The 24980-nt window shown below is 38.6% G+C and overlaps 1 protein-coding gene across 1 annotated transcript in view; it reads left to right on the top strand.

Moving 5' to 3' along the window:
• The first annotated feature begins 3698 nt into the window (after positions 1-3698).
• The window catches only part of GPR158 (G protein-coupled receptor 158), a 425314-nt gene continuing 404032 nt past the window's right edge, over positions 3699-24980 (top strand). Inside the window, 1 exon segment of the mRNA XM_030322366.1 lies at positions 3699-4610. Within this exon segment, the coding sequence (XP_030178226.1) occupies positions 3718-4610 (893 nt within the window). The 5' untranslated portion in view covers positions 3699-3717.

Raw genomic sequence — 24980 nt, forward strand, 5'->3', positions numbered from 1 at the left:
CCTGACGCGGGGCTCGAACTCACGGACCGCGAGATCGTGACCTGGTTGAAGTCGGACGCCTAACCGACTGCGCCACCCAGGCGCCCCAAATCTTGGTCTTTTATAAAAACTTCTTTTGGATTCTTTCCTTCATCGATGGACAATGACATTGACGAAATGTTGTCTGCTACTCAGTTACCTTAAATCTAGACCTATGAAACGGAGAGCATTCAAGATCACAATGCCTATCTTCTTGAGCTTGCACTCTATGGTTGCCTCTGGTCACAGGTGGTTATTGAGCTTTGGAAATATGCTTAGTGTGAAATGCCATGTGTTGTGAGTGTAAAACATACACTGGATTTGGAATATTTAGTATAAAAATGTAGGAGTACCTGGGTGGCTCAGTTAAGCGTCCAACTTCGACTCAGGTCATGATCTCACGATTTGTGAGTTTGAGCCCCATGTCAGGCTCTGTGCTGACAGCTCAGAGCTTGGTACCTGCTTTGGATTCTGTGTCTCCTTTTCTGTCTGCCCTTCCCCTGCTCATGCTCTGTCTCTCTCTGTCTCCCTCAAAAATCAATAAAAACATTGAAAAGCTGTTTTTAAAAAAATTACAATATCTCGCTAATAATTGTTATATTGTTTGCTTATTGAAATAATATTTTGTATATATTGGGCTAAATAAAATATATTATTAAAATTATTTTTCTTTTTTTTTCTTTTTACTTTTTAAATGTGCTACTGGAACATTTAAGATTACATATATGAATCACATTTGTGGCTCACATTATATTTCTATTTTGGCAGTGCTGTTCTAAACCCAACTAGTCCACATCAGTTATTTGGCAATATAGCCCGAAGATGAGCCACTGAAGGGAATGCTAAAATTGCAAGGGTTTCTCATAGTTTGCTCTGCTCCTGGCAGACATAAGCTAGGGAAGGGCTGTACCTCTGGAGAGTGGCTCAGATACCATTTAGTACTCCCTCAGTGTTAAGTCAGGAAGCCTAGATACAATTTGTGTCCTAAGACACAGAACTTTAAAGGTCTTGCCAGTGACCATAAATCTTGCTTAGGTGAATGCTAGTACCAGAACCAAAACCTTTTAGTTACGTTCAGTCATTGAATTACTTATAGAAGGACCTACTAATAAAATTTTAACTTCTTTTTTAAATGCCATGCTGGACAATTTTAATGAACTGTTAACAAATTATGTATGTTTTCTAAAAACATCGGTTAGTGAGGAAATTACATTTCAGTCCCTAGCTGGTTAAATAGATAGAAAATCATATTGTATATTCTGATAAATTAGACAAACAAATTCCTTCTGTTATTATTGCCACATACGCTATAGTAGAGCATTAAACTGAGATGACCTTTATTTAGCAAAGGAGCATATACTGCAAAGAAAAATTTAAACAAGAAGTCGGCTGTGAACATGAAATTTACTTGTAAATAAGTATAGATCCAGTAACAGTTTTTTGCATATGCGTAAAAACTCACTTGGAGACCATGTGCTGTAATTTGGCAAACTCATTGCTAAGTCTTATTCCAAAAGTCTACATCACTGACATATCGGGCAGACTTTACTTCTTAAGTAATTAGCTTCATCATCATGACCCTCTGGTTTATTCATTAATTTAGCAAATATTTAGTGAGAGCCTACTATGTAGCAGGCATTTCTGTGTATTCTAGATGTTCAAGATACTGCAGTGACCAATACAGACAACCTTTTTCTCTTTGGAACTTACATTTCACTGCTTGGATATTTTCTCACTAGGGAGAATGAAATGAAGTGGTAAAGTAAATCTAAGCAGTGCTACCTCAGAATGCCACCAGTGACATTTTGTTGGTTGGGAAGTGAAGTGCATTTGGGATTTTCTATTTGTGTTTGTCCTGGGGAATTTGAAAACAGAGGTGCCAATGAAAGGTGGAGGTGCACACAGCCTTATATATTCAGTACTAATTAGCATTTTCAGACTATCAGAAGACATTTTTATTTATTTATTTTTATTTTTTTAATATATGAAATTTATTGTCAGATTGGTTTCCATACAACACCCAGTGCTCATCCCAAACAGAAGACATTTTTAAAGTTTCAGATAAAATGATTAGACTGTGTTAAGAGATTTCTCAATAACTGGGGGGGGGGGCTTGGCATATTATTCAGCTTATTGTTATTATACATATTTTACTCTGTGGGTCTTCTTTCTTCTGCTGGGATATCCCAATCTATAGTTCACTGGATGTCTTAGTTCTTAGATCCATTAATTCTAGAAACTCCCAGTCAGAACAACTTCCCTTCTCATTCAACACTGACTCCCTCATTCTCATTCTCTCACAATCTGAGTCTCACCCCCTTGTACATACCTCTCCCTTCCACATTTTCACTTGCATACACTTTCACAGGCTCCCCTTCATCCTGGCCCCCTTTCAGGTATAGGCTCCTTAAATACGGCTTTTTTTTTTCTTAAAGCTCAGCCGGTAGATGTCTCCATTACTCCCTCATTGCTAAGACCTCCGCAAGTAGGTTTTAATAATTTCTTTAGCCGACAATAAGGAGGAGGATTTGATAATTTGCCCAAAATGAGCAGATGCTCAGGAGGACACGTCTCCATCCTACGTCCTTCCCCTTCGATTTAAGTCAAAAATGAAAACTCCTCTCTCCCTCTTTTCCAGGCAAAAGAAAAGGCTGATTTAACTAAGCAGCAAGACGCCAACACCTTCCTCCTCAGTACGTCCAAGTTTCCTTCGCTCTGAGCCACAAACACTCCGCTTCTCTCTTCATTCCCGCCCACCCCACCCCCACCCCCTCGGGTTTCCGAGTCATCAGGGAACGCGAGTGGGTGAAAGGACTCGGTGCTGCTGCATCCCGAGCCACCGCCTCCTCCTGCGCCTCCTCTGAGCCGCCTCGGGTTCAGCACTGGACAGCTCCCGCCCCAGCCCAACAAATGGCAGTCGGCTGATTGACACAGGAGTCGACCAAACAGAGAACAAGACGGCTTGAAGCCGCCCTTCAAGGGTTTGGTTGAGGCCAAGCTGCCTCTTTAAACCGGCTTTTCTCCAGAGCAGGGGAGACAGGAGTGTGGTTTGTGGCCAAACCTAAGGGCTCCAGTTAACCAGCTTCCTGGTCCTATAAACTCCACGGAGACTAACGTCCTAAAAGAAATCTTTGCTCTTCGGGACTCGGTCCTGCGCCGGCGGTGCGGGTCTGTGTGCGCGCACTCCGCGCCTCGCGGCGAAGCGAACGAGGAGGAGCCAGAGCCGGGAGGCGGGAACGACCTGCCACGGGTGAGATGATGGAGCAGCGTCTTTGGCGGCCGCGGCGCCAGCAGCAGCAGCAGCAGCAGCAGCAGCAGCAGCAGCAGCTCTTGAACACACCTCAATGAGAGCGACAGTGGAAGCTGCTGAGCAGAAAGACGTAAGCAGGCTAACTATAGCCGCCGGGAGAGAGAGGGGATGTAACCTGTTCTGCTCAAGGCTGTGAGGTGCGTAATCCCGAGCCGACCCATTATGGAGCGGGTGCAGCCAGCGTTGCCACAGGTGATTTGATTTCCTGTGACGGTAGCTTAGCCAGCCGGGACAATTCCAAAACATTCTTATTTTAAAGTCCTTTTCGGCCACCTGGAGAAGGGGGACGACTCCTAGGAAAAGTCTTACTGTTGATAAATTGACGACCAAAATTTAAAAAGTGTCTCCTCCCGTCACCTCCTCTCCTCTCTGCGAAGCAGATTGGAACCATGGCTTATCCCTTACTCTTCTGCCTCTTGCTCGCTCATCTGGGATTGGGAACTGCTAGCGCCAGCCGCGACCCTCCGGGACGGCTGGATCCCCCTAGAGAGAGAACCCTGAGGCTGAAGCAGCACGCCCAGCAGCCGGCTCGAGCCTCTGCCTCGGATTCCTCGGCTCCCTGGAGCCGCTCCACCGACGGCACCATCTTGGCGCAGAAACTCGCCGAGGAGGTGCCCATGGACGTGGCCTCTTACCTCTACAGCGGGGACTCCCACGAGCTGAAACGAGCCAACTGCTCCAGCCGCTACGAGTTGGCGGGCCTGCCGGGGAAGTCGTCAGCCCTAGCCAGCTCCCATCCCTCCTTGCACGGGGCACTCGACACGCTGACACACGCCACTAACTTCCTCAACATGATGCTGCAGAGCAATAAGTCGCGGGAGCAGAACTTGCAGGACGATCTGGAGTGGTACCAGGCACTGGTGCGGAGTCTCCTGGAGGGCGAGCCCAGCATTTCCCGGGCAGCCATCACCTTCAGCACCGAGTCGCTGTCCGCGCCGGCCCCGCAGGTTTTCCTCCAGGCCACCCGCGAAGAGAGTCGCATCCTGCTCCAGGACCTGTCCTCCTCGGCACACCACCTGGCCAACGCCACGCTGGAGACCGAGTGGTTCCACGGCCTGCGGCGCAAGTGGAGGACCCACTTACACCGCCGCGGCTCCAATCAGGGGCCCCGGAGCCTGGGCCATAGCTGGCGGCGCAGGGACGGGCTTGGCGGGGACAAGAGCCATGTCAAGTGGTCTCCACCTTATCTGGAGTGCGAGAACGGGAGTTACAAACCCGGGTGGCTGGTCACTCTCTCCGCTGCTTTCTACGGGTTGCAGCCTAACCTGGTCCCGGAATTCAGGTAGGGAGGGGGGAAAAAGCAAAAGCAAAGTCTTCCTTCCGGTGTCTCATGTGGGGAAGGAACACTTACTTGGCTGTGACTCTTAACGCCTCCCACCCCTCCCAGCGGAGACCCAGACTGAGGGACACCTATCGCGGGCACCTGTGCTTAGGGACAAGAAGCGCCCTAGGTTTGTCAGTTCAGTGAAAGCTTCTCTCAGATCAGTTTCCCTGCAAGGGGCAGGGGACTGGGGAGCATTTGTCAGAGTTGAGAGAAATCTCGGGGGATGCCCTGTGGTTCATTTCAACCCACGGGAGAGCAGGGAGGGTATTTCCCTTTCTGGGGTGATCGGAGGGAAGCTGGAGAGCTCGGGTGTGCCCGTGAGACACAGAGTGGCCAGCATTGGATGAGGAAGAAAAGGGAACAGGAGGAAGACAGAGTTCCTCGGTTCTGCCACTTAGGGGTAGCCTCTGCCTGCTTTCTCTGTGCAAGGTTCAGGATATCCGCCTGCTGTTAGTTACCAGAGAGCGTGACTAAAAGAGTATATCCCCTCCGCAGTTTTATCCCTTCAGCAGTGAGTCAGTCTCAGCAGCATACTGAGTTGTCTCCAGTTGTCTCCAGTTGTCTCCAGGATCCACTTTGCAGTTTGATCAGTGTGCTCCTTCTACCCACCTCTCTCCTCCCCCTAGTCTCCCTTCCTTGGTCCCCTCTTTGTCCTGTTCTCTGTGTCAGGCATACCTGAGGGTTCTCTAGTCCTTCACATACTCATACACTTTATAAGCGAACTGGATTGAGTTATCTTAGGGAGGAAGGGATTAGTTCTGACTGAATTCACTCAGGGAGCTTGGAGGAAATTTCATAACAGTTTTTCTGTATTTCCTGTCTAAAGGTATAGCATTTGTGGGGAGATGAGAATTTGCAAAATAGCGGGGGTAACTTCTGCCCTGGGAAGTACCTGACCTTTCTGCTGAGGAACTTCTAAGAACTAGCACTTAAGAATCAATGTGAGGAAGGAACAGAAAGGGAAGAGTAAAAATTCCAAAGAGAGCCTTGGAGAGAGCCACAGATTGACTGGGGTCCTCCCTGATTTCCATGATGGGAGGTTCTGGCAAGAAGGTCTTGGGCATTGAGGTTACTTCTGTATTTTTTAGGAACTTAGGCAAAAGTGAGAAACCTCTGTGTGCGAGTGCCTTGATGCTCTGCTTGGCACAATAAGGACAGGATGCTGACCTGGGGAAAGATACCAGGCTGAGCACTGGGTGGGCAAAAGGGGAAATCAGAAGGCTTGTCTTGGCAGTGTCATGTCCTGCTGAATGAACCCCAGTGAGTTGTTTAACCTCTCTGGGCTTCAGCTACTTAACTACCAAATGAGGGAGTTGAAGTAGATGGTCTCCAGGGAGCCATCCAGTTATAAAATTCTGTAGCTTTTCGTGCAGCAATACTTGAGAATATATATACAGATAGCACCCCCCCCCGCCATGTGACTACATTAAATGTGTGTGTGCGTGTGTGTGTGTGTGTGTGTGTGTGTGTGTGTGTGGTGTGTGTGTGTGGGGGGGGTACACGCACATGCATGTGTTTCTGTCTCTCTTAAAGATCTTGTCTTAAGCCAGAGTAACTCTTTCCTACTTTTAGGATAATCTTATTTCCTCCTGATTTCTGCAGGATCCTATTAGTAAGAGCTGAGCACAGCTTTGAGTCTTTGCCATAATGTTTGCTAGAAGAGGAAAGATCAGCAGATGCCATTCACTGCCAGAAAATTGTTTGTGGCCTTCAGATAAGTCTTTTTAGGGAGTCCCAGTTCCCAGGATCGATCTTTCTTTTTTTCTTTCTTTTTCTCTTTCTTTCTTTCTTTCTTTCTTTCTTTCTTTCTTTCTTTCTTTCTTTCTTTCTTTCTTTCTTTCATCTATCATCATCATCTATTTACCTATCCATAACGTTTACTTTCTGTCAGATTCTGTGGTAACTGCTTCACATGCATTATCTTGATTAATTTTCATGACCCTATGAATTAGGTTTTATTATTTTTTTAGTTTTTAGTTCATTTAGTTTTATTTTACAGAAAAAGTAACCTAAAGCGGGAGAGGTTAAGCTTTTTTCCTGAGCTCCCACAGCAGGTAAGTAGTACAGCTAGGATCTGAGCCCTTTTCATACTTTTAACCACTATGTTAAACTCTGTTTTATGAAGGTATTCTAAGAATGCTGCATATAATAGAGCTGCTACACAAAAATATATGTATTTTCAAAGGTCAGATGTGGGTCTAGAGGGAGAGCCATTCATTTTCAGAATCATTTCTCTTAAGGCTCAGAAAGCATGAGTCACCTAAATAAACTCCATGCCTTCTGCCAGCTCAGATGAAAAGCTGAGAACACAAAGGGTCTGAGATTGTGAGGGCTCACACACCCCCTACCTATTTTTTTGGACTACATTCAGAAAATTGTTTCCTCTGGCTAAGTTTCTTTAAGTGCTTTCACAGTCATCAATGGTATTCTTTAGCCAAGGCACAAAGCCAGGCCATTTAGTATTTGGCTCTCTACGAAGCTGGTTCATCCTGGCAGCATGTGTGAAGAGCAGAGTAAGTGCACTCTGAAGTGCCTTTGCTCGGTGTCTTGCACCCCTTAAATGCACAAGATGTTAATTATAGGAACTAGAAGAAATCTTCTAAAGATCAGATGGACCCTCCTGTTGTTTCATAGATAAATAGCACTAAAAAGGTGAAGTGACTTGTCCAAAAATCACAAATCAATAGAGTAATGACAGAACCAGGATCCAGGTCTTCTGCCTCTGGTTTACACTATACTTGATATTTATGTACCTAAATCCTATCTGTGGCTCTCTGAACCCCTGCATACAATGCATGCTGGGGGACATAGTTTACTCTTCATCATCTTTTAGGACAAAAAAAATTGGCTCATAGAACACAGCTGTTGATTTAAAAAAATATAGTGTTCATTTCACACATTTGAGATACTATTTAAATGGGCCTTTTCTGTCTCTTTCTAAAAGGCAAAGTGTTTTCTTTCTTTCTTTTTTTTTTTTGGTGGTGGTGTTTTATGATGTACAATATGCATTCTACATTCTGTAATACAGGTGAGTAATATTGTACAGACATATTTACAGGGTAAACCTCAAATAAATTTTTGGAAAGCCATGATTAAGAGCTCTACACATGATTTAAAATGTATTTTGAACGTCCACAATGTTATTTGCCAAAAGCCTTGTCTGTAATGGAAAATCCATTGATAAAAATTTTCTTATGGAAGAGGAAAGGAAGAAAAATGTGGTTAAAATTTCCATTTAAGATAAGTTAGTATTTTCTCAGATCTTGCATGTAATAGTCAAACGTTTAAACATTTTATTTTTAGAGGATTAAATCCCAAACATGAAATTCAAAAGTAATGTGAGAACATGGTTAACCACCTTCTTATATTAATGTTTATCATTGTAAAATACCTCTCCGAGTAAATTTTATTCCCCTCTGCTTCAGAATGACACAAGTGTCTTAAGTTTAAAAGCCTGGCTTAAGACTCACATGGGAAGAGAAATTTATTGCTCATTTCTTTTTTTCCAAAAAATGGCATTAGTTGCTTTAACCAAATGTCTCTTGGGTCTTTTGTTCTATAGTGTAAACATTTTAGTTCTCATATTCCATCTCAGCAAAAGAGAGAGTAATAATTTAAGATATATCCTGAGTTGTTTATATTTATTACATTAGGTTTGTGATGTCTTTGTAGAGTTTTCCTTAAAGTTAACTCTTTGGTTTTGCATAATAATTTTTCATTGAGGAACTGGAAGTGCTATGGAGTTGGATCCCATTATGCTGAAATCATAGATATCTTCCTAGTGGTACTTTGTACTGTTCAGTGCTTAGGATGGATATAAGGTGTTGAATTTATATTAAGGTAAAGGAACCTTGGGAACTAATTATTTTTTGATGAGCTAAAAGAGACTTAGGAATTCACTTGGTTTCTTTCATCTTCTCAATTTGCAATGGAGGCAACAAGACCCAAAGGGCTAAAGGAACTTGCTAGAGTGGCACAGCTCTTTTGTGGTAGGTTAGAATTCGTGGGAACAAATATATATTTAGCACCTACTATATATCAGATGCTTTATATATACCATTGCATGTAATTGTATTTTCAGGTAGTGACAACTTCAGGAAAGTTGAGCAACCTGCCCAAGGGAACACAGCTTGTAAATTAGGGAGCCCAAATCAAGTTTAGGTCTATCTAGCTATGAAGCTCATACTGTCTTTCTGCCATCCTATAGTTATCTCTTGTTTACCAACTTTATTTTCACCTTGTTACTTAAAAATATAACATAGTAATGACTTGAAATAATATATTTGGCCCAAATAAGTCAAACACACTTATTACTTTTAGGCCAACCACACAACCAAGTATGTCGTATAGTAAGAAGAGTATTAGACTTGACAGAACTTTGCCTCAAGTCCCAGTTTTGTCTCTGACTGGCTGTATTACCTGTCTGGAGATCAGCTTCTTCATAATTAAAATGTGGGAATGGAGTTTATGCTATCCAAATATCTTTATAACTCTGTTTTCTATGTATTCTTAATTGGTCTATCCAAATCGTCAACAAGTAGGCTCTGGAAACAGGAATAATACACATAAGTGCGGTACCTTGTGGAAATGATATTGCTGGGGAAGTAACATGCAGAGGAAGAGGAAACCATGTGAATGTCAGACTTGATGTTGATAAAAAAAAAGCAATAGGGCAGTGAAGGAAAGATCACAATAGTGTGGAAACCCCTTTTTATAAACTAACGCAGCAAACGTTGATGTCACTGATTTGCTGACTCCTGAGGGATCACTTCACTCTTTCCTTTACATCCTATATGCATATACCTCCATCAGTGATTCTGGTACAGATCTCTGCATTCAACTGGAGAGGGAAATTCACAGTATAAAAGAAATGACCATCTTGCTCCAAGATAGACATATCTTACATCCCTCTTGTGGGTAATGATAGTGGTGAAAAGAGGTTGCCTGTAGACAGCAGAGATGCCTACCTGGGTTATATATCAAAGAGTTTTTAGATGAACTTCTGCCATTGAGGTTTTTCAGTTTCAATTATTTCATCTGTAAGCTGTGAATAGTAAAGTACATCTCCTTTGGGATTCTGTAGTGACTAAGTGAAGAATTGTGATCATACAGGAAGTTCAGTAAATATTTTGTAATGTAACTTCTGGCTTCCCAAGTACTTCCCTCAGAGATAAACTTTCTTAGTTTAGCTGAATTAAAAGTCATGTGGTTAAAAGTTTATAATTTATATGATGGCTTAGTTTCATCCCTCAATATTGTGAACACTTGTAATGACAGTGGATCAGGGTAGAAATATGGGCCTTGGAGACAGAAGATATTGGCATCTTCTGGGTGGTGTTTGACTGAGTGGTGTTTGACTCATTGTGTTACCATGGGCAGTAGTTGCCTTTCTAATTTTCAGTTTCTTCATCTATAAATTGAGGGGGTTGGTTTAGGTGACATGTAGGACTCCTTATAACCCTGAAAGTCTATGATTATGTACATAATTAAACATGTTACTTTAACTTTTGAAGTTTTATTTGATTAGAATGCTGAAAACAGTTAATCCATTTTCATTTAAATGAAGATCATGTTCATATATGTTCAATGTATGTTTTTATCAGAGTCATTTATTTATTAGAGAAAGCCCTCTTGATGTATACTGAGTTAAATATATATACTAATGGAAATGAGAGCTTGCTTTCTTTCTTTCTTTCTTTCTTTCTTTCTTTCTTTTGAATACCGTTTCAAAATAAGAAGCATGATCTGAGCTTCCAGATCTTTTTTTGAATGTTTATTTACTTTTGAGAAAGAGAGACAGAGCACGAGCAGTGGAGGGGCCAGGAGAGAGGGAGGCACAGAATTGGAAGCAGGCTCCAGGCTCTGAGCTGTCAGCACAGAGCCTGATGCGGGGCTCACTCACGAACCGTGAGATCATGACCTGAGCCAAAGTTGGACACTTAACTGACTGAGCCACCCAGGCGCCCCCTGAATTTCCAGATCTTGAAAGACCCCCTGAATATGGGGTCAACATGAAGCTATTTTGCAATTTTTTTAATGTTTATTTATTTTTGAGACAGAGAGAGACAGAGCATGAGCAGGGGAGGGGCGGAGAGAGAGACACACACACACAGAATCCAAAGCAGGCTCCAGGCTCTGAGCTGTCAGCACAAAGCCTGATGTGGGGCTTGAACTCACGGACCGTGAGATTATGACCTGAGCTGAAGCCAGAAGCTTAACTGACTGAGCCACCCAGGTGCTCCTATTTTGCAAATTTCTAAATCAAGGGCATCGGTATGCCTGTGTAACTTCCCTCAAGATAACTAATGTTTAGGTTGAAGCTCCTTACCTACCCACTCTTAATAACAACTCATTTTCAATTTACTTCTGTAGTTGGCTTTAAAATGTAAAGAAAAGGGCTCTTTATTGTGGTGCAGCAGTGACACAGTATTACTTGCCATTTTCTAGAACACGCATTTGGAAGCAGAAATGGGATTTCTGAGACTGCTAAATAAATAACAAGAGTATATGCCTGCCCTCTGGAGAGGGAACTGATGCCCTCCCTAGCTGATTTTATAGCCTCAACTGCGAGATAAGTCAAATTTTACTTTCAATTTAAGAAAGGCAGCAGTTTGGTGTTCATTGTTCAGGGTTTTATGGCTACCTTTTTCCAACCTGCACTGTGTTTTATGATTATATTGTAACATACTGGGATGCTGAGAAGTATGCTGTTGACGTTAGTTTGCACTTGGTTGGTACAGAAGCATTAGTGCCTTGTTTGTTTTCTCCCTTCAGTTCTGGACTGGTATTTACAGGGTTATTTTAGCAGACTTACTAAAATAGTACACTGGGATTTTGATAACTTTGGCAGCTTGAGGGCCACTATGCACAAATAGGCAGCACACTGGTACCGGGGCTATGCTCAGAGTGTTTGCAGCCGACAATGTTATTAGGCTCTTGTCCACAGCTTTGGCATATGTACCAGGGAGCGGGGGGGTGAGGGCAGCTTGTTCTCCTGGTCTGTCAGCCTTATTTGCTTCTCAGCTGTTAGTAAAAAAAAAAAAAATTCTATGTGCAACTTCTACTTTATCTGGGCATTTACTCATCCCACAAGTCTTTCTTACTTCAGGGAAGAAAACATAAAAATATTTGGGTGGATACGTTGTTTTATGAAATACTTCTTCAGTTAAAAGACCTCTGTTTTCTACAATACCAAACTTAGTATAGGAGCCATGACTTTCCTTTTTGTATCAAAGCATATTATAGTGTCTCAAAGCAATTGCAGGATACATCTAGTTTCATCTAGGTAGAATTTATAGGAAACACAAAATTCGTTTAAGTGATCTGACCCCAAGATCATTTTTCCCAAACAAAAATCTTGTTACCTACCTTTTTGTCAAAGAAGGAAGTCTGTCTCTCTTGCTCTCTCTCTCTCTCTCTCGTACATGGTTAACAATTACTTCTAATTAATTTAAAAACATATAATATCTGTTCTAACTTTCCCAGTTAAAAACTGTAACTACAACAAGACAATGTAGAATTAAAAAATATCTGTCCAGTTAGCAAAAGTACCCAGTGCATCTATAACTTAAAAGGAAACTTAGAATTACATAAGATTTTGGTTTATTTCTTTAACCTAGCTTTCTCTCCACTTATGTGTTTTGTCCCATGGGTGTACCTTTTTACATTACTATGGAAGAACTTTTATAGAGTAATATGACACATAGCTTTTATCTGAGAAAGAGGAAAAGGTAATTCAGTATAGAATAATATGTTTTATCATTCTAAGATGTATTTCTTCCTGATTTTGATGTCTTTTAACTGAGATCTGTCTTATGATTGAGAGCATGTCATTTTCAATTGGCATACATTTCCTTTTAATGGTACACAATGCTGCATATTTCAATTAATGGTATCTTATATTTGATGAATATACGCCTGCCATGGGGCTCGAACTCATGAACTGGGAGATCATGACCTGAGCTGAAGTCATACGATCAACCGACTGAGCCACCCAGGCTCCCCTCTTTTTTCTCTTTTTTAAAGATTTTTTTTTTTTTTTTGCTTTTCAAATTTTTATTTAAATTCCAGTTAGTTAACATACAGTGCAATATTGGTTTCAGGAGTAGAATTCAGTGATTTATCACTTCCATACAACATCCAGTGCTCATCACAAGTACCCTCCTTAGTACTCATCACCCATCTAGTCAATCCTCCACCCACATCCTTCCATCAACCCTCAGTTTGTTCTCTATCTTTAAGAGTCTTTTATGGTTTGTTTCCCTCTCTCTTTTTTCTTCCTCCTTTCCCACATGGTCATCTGTTTTGTTTCTTAAATTCTACATATGAGTAAAATCATATGGTATTTGTCTTTCTCTGACTTATTTCATTTAACATAATATATTCTAGCTCCACCCACGTCATTGCAAATGGAAAATTTTTCATTCTTTTTGATGGTTGAGTAATATTCTGTTGTATATATATACCACATCTTCTTTATCCATTCATTAGTTGATGGACATTTGAGCTCTTCCATAGTTTGGCTATTATTGATACTACTGCTATAAACATCAGGATGCATATACCCCTTCAAATCTGTATTTTTGTATTCTTTGGTTAAATACCTAGGAGTGCAATTGCTGGATCATAGGGTAGTTCTATTTTTAACCTCCATACTGTTTTCCAGTTTGCATTCCCACCAACAGTGCAAGAGGGTTCCCCTCTCTCTTCATCTTCACCAACCCTGTTGTTCCTTGTGTTATTAATTTTAACCATTCTGACAGGTGTGAGGCGGTGTCTCATCATGGTTTTGATTTATATTTTCCTGAAGATGAGTGATGTTGAGCATCTTTTCATGTGTCTGTTAGGCAACTGTATGTCTTCTTTGGAAAAATGTCTATTCATGTCTTCTGCTCATTTCTTAAATGGATTGTTTTTTAGGTGTTGAGTTTGATGAGTTCTTTATAGATTTTTGGATACTAACCCTTTATCAGATATGCCATTTGCGAATATAAAGATTTTATTTCTAATTAATCCCTACACCCAATATGGGGCTTGAACTCACATATGTGAGATTAAGAGTTACATGCTCTACTGGCTGAGGCAGACAGATACCCCCACAGTCCTTTTAATGTATGTGAAATATACAAAACATTGGGCCAGAAGTGGCAGAAACTTTTGTTTTCAGGTTAGATTATCAAAGGATTATCAAAATCTTTCCCACACCATCTGGTGAAGGATTTCACTCACACTGTGGGAAAATGCCTAGGACAGTGAGAATAAAAGACCACTTGTAGGGGTGCCTGGGTGGCTCAATCAGTTAAACAACTGACTCTTGATTTCAGCTCAGGTCATGATCTCACAGTTTGCTTTCACAGTGTGGCGCCTGCTTGGGATCTCAGGCTTTGCTCTGACAGTGGGGGGTCTGCTTGGGATTCTCTTTCTCCCTCTCTCTAAAAATAAATAGGCTTTTTAAAAAAAGACCACTTATGGACCAAAAACAGGAGGAAATAGATCTTTCTTTTTTAAAGGGCTTAGAGGTTTTACGGTGTAAATAAAAACTTCATGGTGTAGCCACATAACTAGTTTCGGTTGGTGAGATTTAAATGGAATTGTGGAGTTAAGTGTTTTTTCTTTTTCTTCTTTTTTTGTCTAGTCAGCTGCCTGAATGAAGAGTTTGGATTTCCCTTATTTGATGCCTCATACCACTGCACAAAGCAGGGTTTCTCATACTAGGCTTTATTGACATTTTGGGCCAGATCATCTTTTGTTGTGAGGGCTGTCTTGTTTAAGATGTGTAGTAGCACCTCTGGCCTCTACTTACTAGATGCTAGTAGCAACCTCATGGACCTCCTAGACATCAAAAATGTGTACAAACATTGCCAAATATCTCCTTGGGGGCAAAATGCCTATGTTTGAAAGCTGCTGGTGTAGAGAGAACTCATATAAATATTCTCTTCTGGGGCTATTTATTTCAAGGGTTCTGTATGTATATGTATGTGTATGTGTTTGTGAATGAGTCTGACAGATCACATTTCTATTTATTTATTTATTTTCTTACTTGTTTGGAACATAATATCATTTCATATATAGAACCTGATATGAGTGAGGACTGGAAAATTTTCATCAATCAATGTAATATTAATTTACATTTTTACATCATCAGGGTTCAAAAAGAACAACTTGGCAAATTATTTGTAGAATTTGTTACTAGTACGGCTTTATTATTCTCATGGTTAAGTGTTTTATATCTAAGGTTTATCCATAAAGGATGCATTTTGAAAAGAAAACGTGTGTGTGGGTGGTGGGGTCATTCTTTAAAGAAGCAAATTTTAGTCGGTGTCCTGACAAAGCTTCTTTTTGAAGAATTAGAATTTTAGAAGTAAAAAGGATTTTAGAGATAATATAACCCAATTTATAGTTACTTTTACGAGTGAGGAAATTGACACCCAGGGAAGTGACCATCACTTGCATTAGCTATGGCTGCAGTGAACTTGTAATTTAACGTAGGCACAAATAAAAACACCCAGAGTCATCAAATAAAGGTTAACTTATATTCATTATTCACTGATTTCAAACATGGCTGGGCATCGGGATCATCTGGAAAGCCTAATAATATGTTCCTTGGCCCTCCCCAGGCCCTGTGAATAAGATAATCTGAGGATAGGTTCAGAAGTCTATATTAAAACAAAGTCTTTGTAATTCAGAGGCAACTGATCCTTAAGCACCAATTTGGAAAAAGGCAAAAAGCGTTTAATAAGGTTATAACATATATAATCCATTTCCCAAGATTTTAAGAATAAAAATTAAAAATTGTAGATGCTTAGCACCTTCAGCTTTAGTTATCCAAAGGATTTGGATACAGGCAATTCTGAATACCTGAAGCAATTCAATATTGTGAACGATCCTATTGGTAGGGGTAGAATGAATAGCAGGTTCTTCATGAAGGCAGAGACATCACAGGTACTGAGCCTTGGAATATGGGCCACAGAGTAGTGTGCTGTATCTCCCTCTCTTTATTTTGGGTTCTTTTTCTCACTGTTAAGATAGGGGCTTTCATGAAAACAGCTGTTTCTGGTCTCTTTATATAAAAGTCCTATTTCCCCAACCAGTTCTACATGGCCCTCACATGCAAGAACCACATTTTATGACTTCCCATATTCAGTCCCTCTTGAAATCATCTTGCATATTTCAGGGAGGCAGTATGGAATAGTGTCTAGGAGGAAGGGTTTTAGGATTATAAACGTATACTTGAATCCATGAGCTTTCACTTTTGCTTACCATGTGACACTGGGCAAGTTACTCAACTCTTTCCATGTCTTCATCTTGAAAGGGTATAGAGTACCTCTCATGGTTGTAAAGAGTAAACAGTCATATATATATATATATATACATATATATACACATAGATATATGTTTATATATCTATGTGTATATATATGTATATATATATGTATATATATGGTTTATATATACATATAGTATATATATGGTTTATATATATAGTATATATGTGGTTTATATTTTATATATATTTAGTTTAGCATAATGTGTGGAATGTAGTATTTTTTAAAAAAAACATTATAGAGTATGTAACATGTGTCTGGCTAGGACCATAGATGCTGGAGATATAATAATGAAAGTAACATGGATTTTTTTGTGGGGGTGGGGGGATAGATGATAAATAAGAAAAATAAATATAATAAATAATTCTTGATAGGAACAAGTGATATAAAGTTATAAATAGGATAATGAGATAAAGAATAGCTGAGAGGCAGGGTGGGCTGCATTAAATAGGATGGTCAGGAAAGACCGTTGAGTTAAGAAATGAAGGATGAGAAGGAGACAGGCATGGAACAAGTTGAGGTAATCATGATCTAAATAGGAAATAGCAAGAACAAAGGTCTTGAGACAAGAATGAGCTTCAAATGGTCTAAGAATAGAAAGAAAGTGTTACTAGAATGTACTGAGAGGTGGGTAATGACATAGAAGATGAGTGTAATATATGCAGAAGGTGTTCAATAAATGGCTAAGATACTGTGGTAATATAGAAACATATTAAGTGCTTTAAACATTTCTACCCCTTAGCAATCTGTAAATTGTGGATGAATCTACACTGTTTTCCTTTGGATGGTTTGGTTGTACTGTTATCTTATTTTGGTGCTTTTTTCTCTTTTCTCCTTTTACTCTTGGCCTTCTTGCCATTGCCTCCCTTAGCTCTGGGAGTTTGAGTTTTCCAGTCTCTCTGATGAGATTTCAGTAAAAAAATAAGCTATTTCTTTATATATATATATAATTTTTATATTATATATTATTAAATATTAAATATTATATGTATTTTATATTTATATATATATAAATTTCTTTATATATATATAATTTTTTAAAGTTTATTTTGAGAGAGAGAGAGAGAGGGAGAGAGAGAGGGAGAGTGAGTGAGTGTGTGTGTGTGTGTGTGTGTGTGTGTGTGTAAATGGGAGAGGGGCAGAGAGAGAGGGAGAGAGAGAAACCCAAGCAGGCTCTGTCAGCACTGAGCCTGACACGGGGCTCTATTTCATGAACCCATGAGATCATGACCCGAGCTGAAACCAAGAGTCAGATGCTTAACCAACTGAGCCACCCAGGTGCCCCAAGAATAAGCTATTTCTAGTTGCTCCATTCTCAAATGTGAATGAACAAATTGGAATTTGAGAGGCAAAGGAGGTAGAAATAAAAAATCCAAAATTTCTTGCAAAAATAAGCTGGGTGCTTTTCTTGCTCCCTGGCTCAAACCTGTACGTAAAGCCTTTTCCAGACACAGACAGCAGAATAAGGGCAGAGACACAGCAGGTTAACTCCTGGGCGAAGCATCTTTTTCTTCACCAGCATGCCTGGAATGACGTCCTGCAGATCCCTGACTTCTCTCAAGCTGGTAGCTGGCAGGTCTTGTCATTTGGCATTTCCTGACATACTTTGTTGTCCTTTATGGTGAGGTCTCAGATGTAGAGGTCAGGGGCTGCCTGTGAGAGGCACAAGGCATAGAAATGAGATTGGAAGAGTCAGAAGAGAGACCACAAATATTTGGACATGAATTTGGAGGTAGACTTTGCATTATGGGAAGTATAGGTAGGAGTGTATCTCTAATGAGCATTAACAATGAAAATCTGGTTTATGGGTTTTAGGAAATAAAATAATCATCGTTACCTTCTCTAACATGACAAATGTGGAATTTAATCTATTGGTTACCTTGCTTTTTGCACCCATAAATTTTAAATAATATCTTATATGGTTTACTTTTCTTTCTCTGTCTTCCTACTTCTCTTGCTATTCCAGTATTTTTAGATAATTAAAGATGGTAGAATTTATAACCTGTCACTGCAGTAAGAAAAAAATAATAATCATAAAAAACCAAAACCCTCTATGCTTTGTCTATTGATTGCCTCTAAGAAATGAAACTTGAATAACTGAATCCGTGCATTTTCAGAATGTTCCAAATTCCAAGAACTAATGGATTATCTCTCTCTAGATCAGTTGCTCGAAACCCTGCTACCTTTAGTTTGCAAGTGTCTGCAAGGAGACTTCACATACTGCTCCCCACCCTTGGAATTGGCTTCGGCCTTTCTTTTTCTTGTTAAAGAAAGAAAAAGGAACCATATATTTTACTTATCTCTAATATCATCTAACTTCTTAATCATACTGTTTCTTTAAAAAGTTCCACATTGTTTTGAAGCCATTCTTGTTGGAGTCTCATGTTTTCTGCAGAATAACTATCATGGAAAATCTTTTCGAATTACTGAAAATTTGAATTCAACTGTGTGTTGGACGCAGGTTCTGTTATTTCTAGAATTTTTATTTTTTCATCTCCTGGAGCACAATTTCAAATACTTTCTAAGTATTTCAGGTACTTTCTAAATAAAATTTCTAAGTCTTCCCATGTCTGAAAACATGTCTTAGCGCATGATTGATTGTCAGAATATGGAATTATAGGTGCAAAGTCATTTCAGCCTCAGAATTTTAAAGACATTGTTTTTAGCATTTACTGATGGTGGTAAAACATTTTTGATATTAACCTGATTTATTACACTTTTGTAGGTAATTGTTTCTTGTCTCCCCGTGGAAACTTTTAAGGTCTTTTCTTTTTCCTTGGGGTTCTGAATATTCATGATGATGTGCTTAGATGTGATTCTTTTTATTCATCAACCATACCACTTAGTTGGCCCTTTTAGACTTTTCCACTCAGAAATTTTCTTTTGTGATTGCTTAAAATTACTTTCTCCTATCCATTTTCTCTTTCTGGAACTCCTAACAGTTAGGTATTTGACCTTCTGAGTTGATCTCTGTATTTCTTAACTTTTTTCTCATTTTTCCATGTTTTTCTTTTTACTTTCCCTTCTAGGAGATTTTATTTTTTCTTCCTTTTTAGTAAATTTATTTTCATTTGTCAATCTCTTTTAATTTCTACAAACTCTTTCTTGCTCTGATTGTTCTTCATAATTGTATGATCATTTTCTTAAATTTCTTTGAGAAAATTAAAATACCTATTAAATTGTCTTCTGTTGCCTGAATTACTGTTGTTTGTTCCTGGCTTAGTTGTTTTGCTTTTTCATACCAGTTCTTCTCCTTTATGCTACCAGTTCATCTCAAATGTGATCCTTAGTCATCAGTTTTATGATTGAAGGGCTCAGTTAATTTACATGGCTAGATGACACGGAGCCTTCTCAGATGTGTAGGTCTAGTTTCTCAGTAGAACTCTCCCTTGATCGTGAGGCTTCATTTTCTTTAGGGTGCCTGAGAAGGAAGTTGGGAGTCTCTGGGCCACCCTAGACCTTTACTCTAGGAGAACTAATAACCAATTTTAGAAACTTTAGCTCTTCCCAGGCATTTTTTTTCCATCTCTTTACAGAATCGTTCTTGGGTTTCAGTTTGGGAATAAATTCCATTACAGCACACAAAGGAGGATAACTTGTGTGACTGTTTAGAAGGAAGTCCTTCAATTCATTATCTTGATGTCTGCCTCATTTTCTACTTCTACTCTTGAAACCAATTGACTTTGAGTTTAAAATCTTTTTGAAAAGTCTGTTGGAAGAGACTCCATATCCAACTGCCATTACAATTGGATATAGAGGGATGAGGTAGAGAAATATATGCTCAACTCACCAACTTGAACAAGAGCTCAAACTTGGGTCTTCTGACCAGTCTTCCTACACTTATACCAAGGATATGGATATCATATACAGCCCTTTTCCTTATTAGGTATGTCTCCTTAGGCAACCCATTTCATCTCTTTTTGTCCCAAATTTCTTAACTATTATTTAGGGAAAATGATGTTGATAATACATAGTTGTAACATAAACTGGGGAAATAATATCAATCACATACAGTTCAGTGAGAACGTTTTAAGGTTGTCTAGCATAATGTCTGACAGTTAACGAGTACCTAATAAACGATAACTTAAAACATAGGGTTCAAAGCATCCAGGTAAACTCTATATTTAGTTCACATCTTGGGTTCCTAACCAGGGTGGCTTATTTTACTTTCAATGGGAAAATTTTTTATCTACTTTATGGCCTTATTTACTGCTATTATTTCTGGATTAGAAGTAGCCTTTAGAGTAAACACACACACACACACACACACACACACACACACACAAACTGTGCAGATTATCATCTGGGTAATCTGACCCGAACATCCGAATAAGAATCAACAGAAAAAAAAGAGAAATTTAGTAACTTAAGAAATGATTAATATAAAGATATTTTCATTTAGATATTGCAGCCAAACACTAACATAAATGGCACTTTTAATTAAGTCAACAGGAAACTGAAGGTATGAGATCATTATTTTATATTTTAAGACATAAATTAAACATTTATTTTCCATGACAGATATACTTTGTAATTTTTTCCTTCCTAGACATTAAAAAAGTATGACTTTCGACATATTATATAACTTGCCTGAACCTTATTTTCCTCATCTATAAAACGAGAGGATACTTTCTCTTTTATAGGATTGTTATTTGGAAAAAATGGGTCAATATAGGGGATCTCTTTGTACTGGGCCCCCTGAAAAGGGATTGTTATACCCCATTCAGAAATAGTCATATCCAAAGAGTTGATACAAGGAACACTGTGGATGTGTTTGATAAAATAAATTGTCCTCTTGTTATTTAAAATTGAAATAAAATGAAGCTCAAAACAATCCCAGCGAAGGAAAACCACAAAATGAAACATTAGTCAGCGACCTCTATAAAAGTGGCAGACTCAAAATGTATTTTTCAGAAAGAAAAATGCTATTAACAAATTCTGAACCCTAGCAATTTGAAGAGATATGCTACACTTAAGTTTGAAAAAAAATATCTCCTTGAGGAGCCTCAAAATGCAAAGATTGTATATGTGGATGGAAAATAGATGTTTCTCCTGATTGACCTTACCTCATTTTGTATTTATTGGTTCTTTCTCTTTTTTTAAAATCACACTTGAGTTATTTTTTTTTTCACACAAAATGTACAGATCTTCCCAAGGAAGGTGTGACCTGATTGCCAAAAAACCTTCCAAGAACAAGAAGCCAGACAGATGGAAGACGTTTGTCACTATGTAAAGTTTTGGCAAGCTTTCTCTGGACGTGTCTGCTGCAAAGTAGCATGGGGGAGGAGAACATTTCCTTGCTTTGAGACAGACTCTTGTCAAATTTTCTAGATGTTTTAGAGGGCATCAGATTATGTTCTTGGTTCTTTTGTATTTCTTGTAGTTATGTGCTTGAATTAAATGATACAGATGCTGGGTGCTTTTCTGAGGATATTTTCTGAGGATGAGATGCCTCAAGTGAAGAAACTACACAAAGCTTACTTAAGTCACTGAAACATGAATGTAGACTCTTCTACAGTTAGATGGAAAAAGAAAGAAAATAGCTCTTCTTCCCCTTAAAAAAAAGTCTTTTCACTTTTCCTTAATCGCATCCCATTTATGAGATATGCTCTTCTCTTCATATGCTACTTGTGTGCAAATAATTTTAATTAAATACTTGCTATATAGCTCATTGTTTTGCTTACTTTTTATTCACCCAACTCTCTAAAAAAAAACAACTTTTTTTAGGGGCACCTGGGTGGCTCAGTTGGTTGAGTATCTGACTTCAGCTCAGGCCATGATAGGTTCGAGGCCCATGTCGGGCTCTGCTGACAGCTTCAGATTCTGTGTCTCTCTCTCTCTGCCCCTCCCCCACTCACACTTTGTCTCTCTCTCTCCTTCAAAAATAAATATTTAAAAAAGCCCTTTTTTAAACGTTTATTATTGAGAGAGAGAGAGAGAGAGAGAGAGAGAGAGAGAGAGGGAGAGAGAGAGGCAGAAAGTGGGGGAGGGGCAGAGAGAGAGAGGGAGACATAGAATCTGAAGCAGGCTCCAGACTCTGAGCTGTCAGCACAGCTGTCTTGCACCCACAAAACGCGAGATGGTGACCTGAGCTGAAGTTGAACGTTTAACTGGCTGAACCACCCAGGCACCCCCCACAACTCTGTTTTAAAAATCTCTCCATGTTGCTATATATATAACCAGTCCATTTCTCTATTGCAATATGGTACTCTACTGCTGCATAGCGTGTAGAAACTGTCCAGTCCCAGGGATGGGCACCCAGACTGTCTTCAATTCCCTGAAATTACAATAACACTGTAATAAGCTTATATACCCCTTTATAGATTTAAGTGAGAATTTCTTTGAAAGATAAATCCAAGAGCAGGATTTCTGGGTTACAGAGAGGAGTGAACATATTTTACAAAATATTGTAAGATTGTTCTCTCGACAGGCTGCATCAGTCTACATACTCACTACGAGGGCATAAGGGGTCCTACAGCTTTATGTTACTGCCAACACTTGGTGTTGTGCAACTTTCTAATTTTTTGGCCAGTTTAATGAATCCAAAGTGACATCTCACTACTGTTTTAATTTACATTTCTCTGATTACTAATGAGCTTAAGCATCTCTTCATGTGCACATTGTAAGTCTGTTGGGTTTACTTTTCTGTAAAATGCTTGTTTATATCCTTTGCCTTGACTTAAAAAGAACATCTTAAAAAGTTTCTACTTTTATATATTTTTGTTATACAGGAATCATAATAGGAAAATATTTCCTTGCCAATTTTGTACATTGTAATATCACCCAGCCTGTCACCTTTCAGTTACCTTTTCCCTTGAACAGAATTTTCAAAAATTTCTGATGTTATTTTCTTAAAATTTTGCCTTACAGGTTATGCTTTTGGGTTTAAGAAAGCTTTCAATACCTCGTCACAAGAATATTCTTTTATGTTATCAACCACTAACTTTAAAGGTTTACTTTTCACAGTCAGGTTTTGAACATCTGGAGTTACCCTTGCACATGGTTAGGTAGGTAGCCAGGTATTATTTTTGTTCATTCAGTGAGCCAGATTCCCAACATTATCATCTTTATCATACATGTAAATGCCTTATATGCATATGTATGTTTCTGAATCCTCTATTTTGTTACACTGTTTCTCATGTCTGTTTTTCTGTTAATACTAAGTTTTATTGCCATGGTAGGGCAGTATGTCTTAATACTTGCTTGGGCAAGGCCTACCTCTTTTCTTTTCACAACTTACTTTTATTATTCTACTTAAGGTAAGTTATCAAGTTTTTCAAAATTCTATATAGAATTTTAGTGGTTCTGCATTAAATTTATAGCTGCATTTGATGAGAATTTACATTTTTAATATAGTAAATTATTCCTTCTTAGAGCATGGGCTCTCTCTCAATTTATTAAGATCATCTATTTTGTCTTTCATTAGAGCTTCAAAGTTTCTCCATAGAGGTTTTGTGTATTCTTAAGAATATCAGAATTAAGAATATCTACTACAGAATTTATGGGTTCTGTTGCTATTTTAAATGGCATCTTTTTAGGTATAATTTTTTGGTGCAGATTTTGGTATAGATAAATGCTATTGATTTTTTTACATTGATCTGGTGTCCATTAATCTTGCTGCACTTTCTTATTATTCTCATATTTGTCTGTTGACTTATTGCCGGATAAATGATCCTCTACAAATAATGATGGTTTAATCTCATCTGAACTTTACATATCATTTTTTTTCTTTATAGAATTAGTTGTGACTTTCAGTACTATATTAAACAGCATCAGCGATAGTAAGCATTCTTGACTTAAAGGGAACATCTTAAAAAGTTTCTCCTTTAATTATTTTTGATAGAAGCAAGCTTTATCAAGTTAAGAAAGTGTCCTCCTATTTCTAGTTCATCATTAAAGAAAATTGGGTGTTAGAACTTTGGAAAATGCTTTTTTACCTTGATTAAAATAATCATATAATTATTCTTATTTCTTCTATTAATGCTGTGAATTTCATTGATATATTTTCTTTCTTCTTCTTTTTTTGGTCTTTTAAGTTTTTATTTTAATTTGTTAGTTAACACACGTTATATTAGTTTCAGGTGTACAATACAGTGGTTCAACAATTCCATACATCACCCAATGCTCATTACAAGTGTACTCCTTAATCCTCATCACCCATTTAACTCATCCCTCCCACCCACTCCCCTCTGCTAAGCATCAGTTTGTTCTCTATAGTTAAAAGTCTATTTCTTGATTTGTCTCTTTTTTCCCCTTCTGCTTATTTGTTTTGTTTCTTAAATTCCACATGAATGAAATCATGTGGTATGTCTTTCTCTGACATGCTTATTATTATTATATTCCTAATTCCATCCATGTTGTTGCAAATGACAAGATTTCATTCTTTTTTATGACTAATATTATATATAATTGTATTTTATATAATATACATATATGCATATGTATGTGTATTATATATATAATTGTATTTTATATAATATACATAATATATTGCACCAACAGTGCAAGAGGGTTCCCTTCTCTTCACATCCTCACCAATACCTGTTGTTTCCTGTGTTGTTGACTTTAGCCATTCTGACAGGTGTGAGGTGATATCTCATTGTAGTTTTGATTTTCACTTCCCTGATACTAAGTAATGATGCACATCTTTTCATGTGTCTTTTGGTCATCAGTATGTCTTTGGAGAAATGTGCATTCATGTCTTCTGCCAATTTTTATTTAGATTATTTGGTTTTTTTGGGTGTTGAGTTGTGTAGGTTCTTATATATTTTGAATACTAACCCTTTATCAGATATTTAATTTTCAAATATCTTCTCCTGTTTAGTAGGTTGCCTTTTAGTTTTATTGATTTTTTTTCCTTCACTGTGCAAAAGCTTTTTATTTTCATGTCGTCCCCATAGTTTATTTTTGCTTTGGTATCCCTTGGCTTAGAAGACATATCTAGAAAAAAGTTGCTGTGGCCAATGTTAAAGAGGTTACTGCCTGTGTCCTCTTCTAGGATTTT

The sequence above is a fragment of the Lynx canadensis genome, chromosome B4, assembly GCF_007474595.2.
Source record: "Lynx canadensis isolate LIC74 chromosome B4, mLynCan4.pri.v2, whole genome shotgun sequence".
In the NCBI taxonomy this organism is placed as follows: Eukaryota; Metazoa; Chordata; class Mammalia; order Carnivora; family Felidae; genus Lynx; species Lynx canadensis.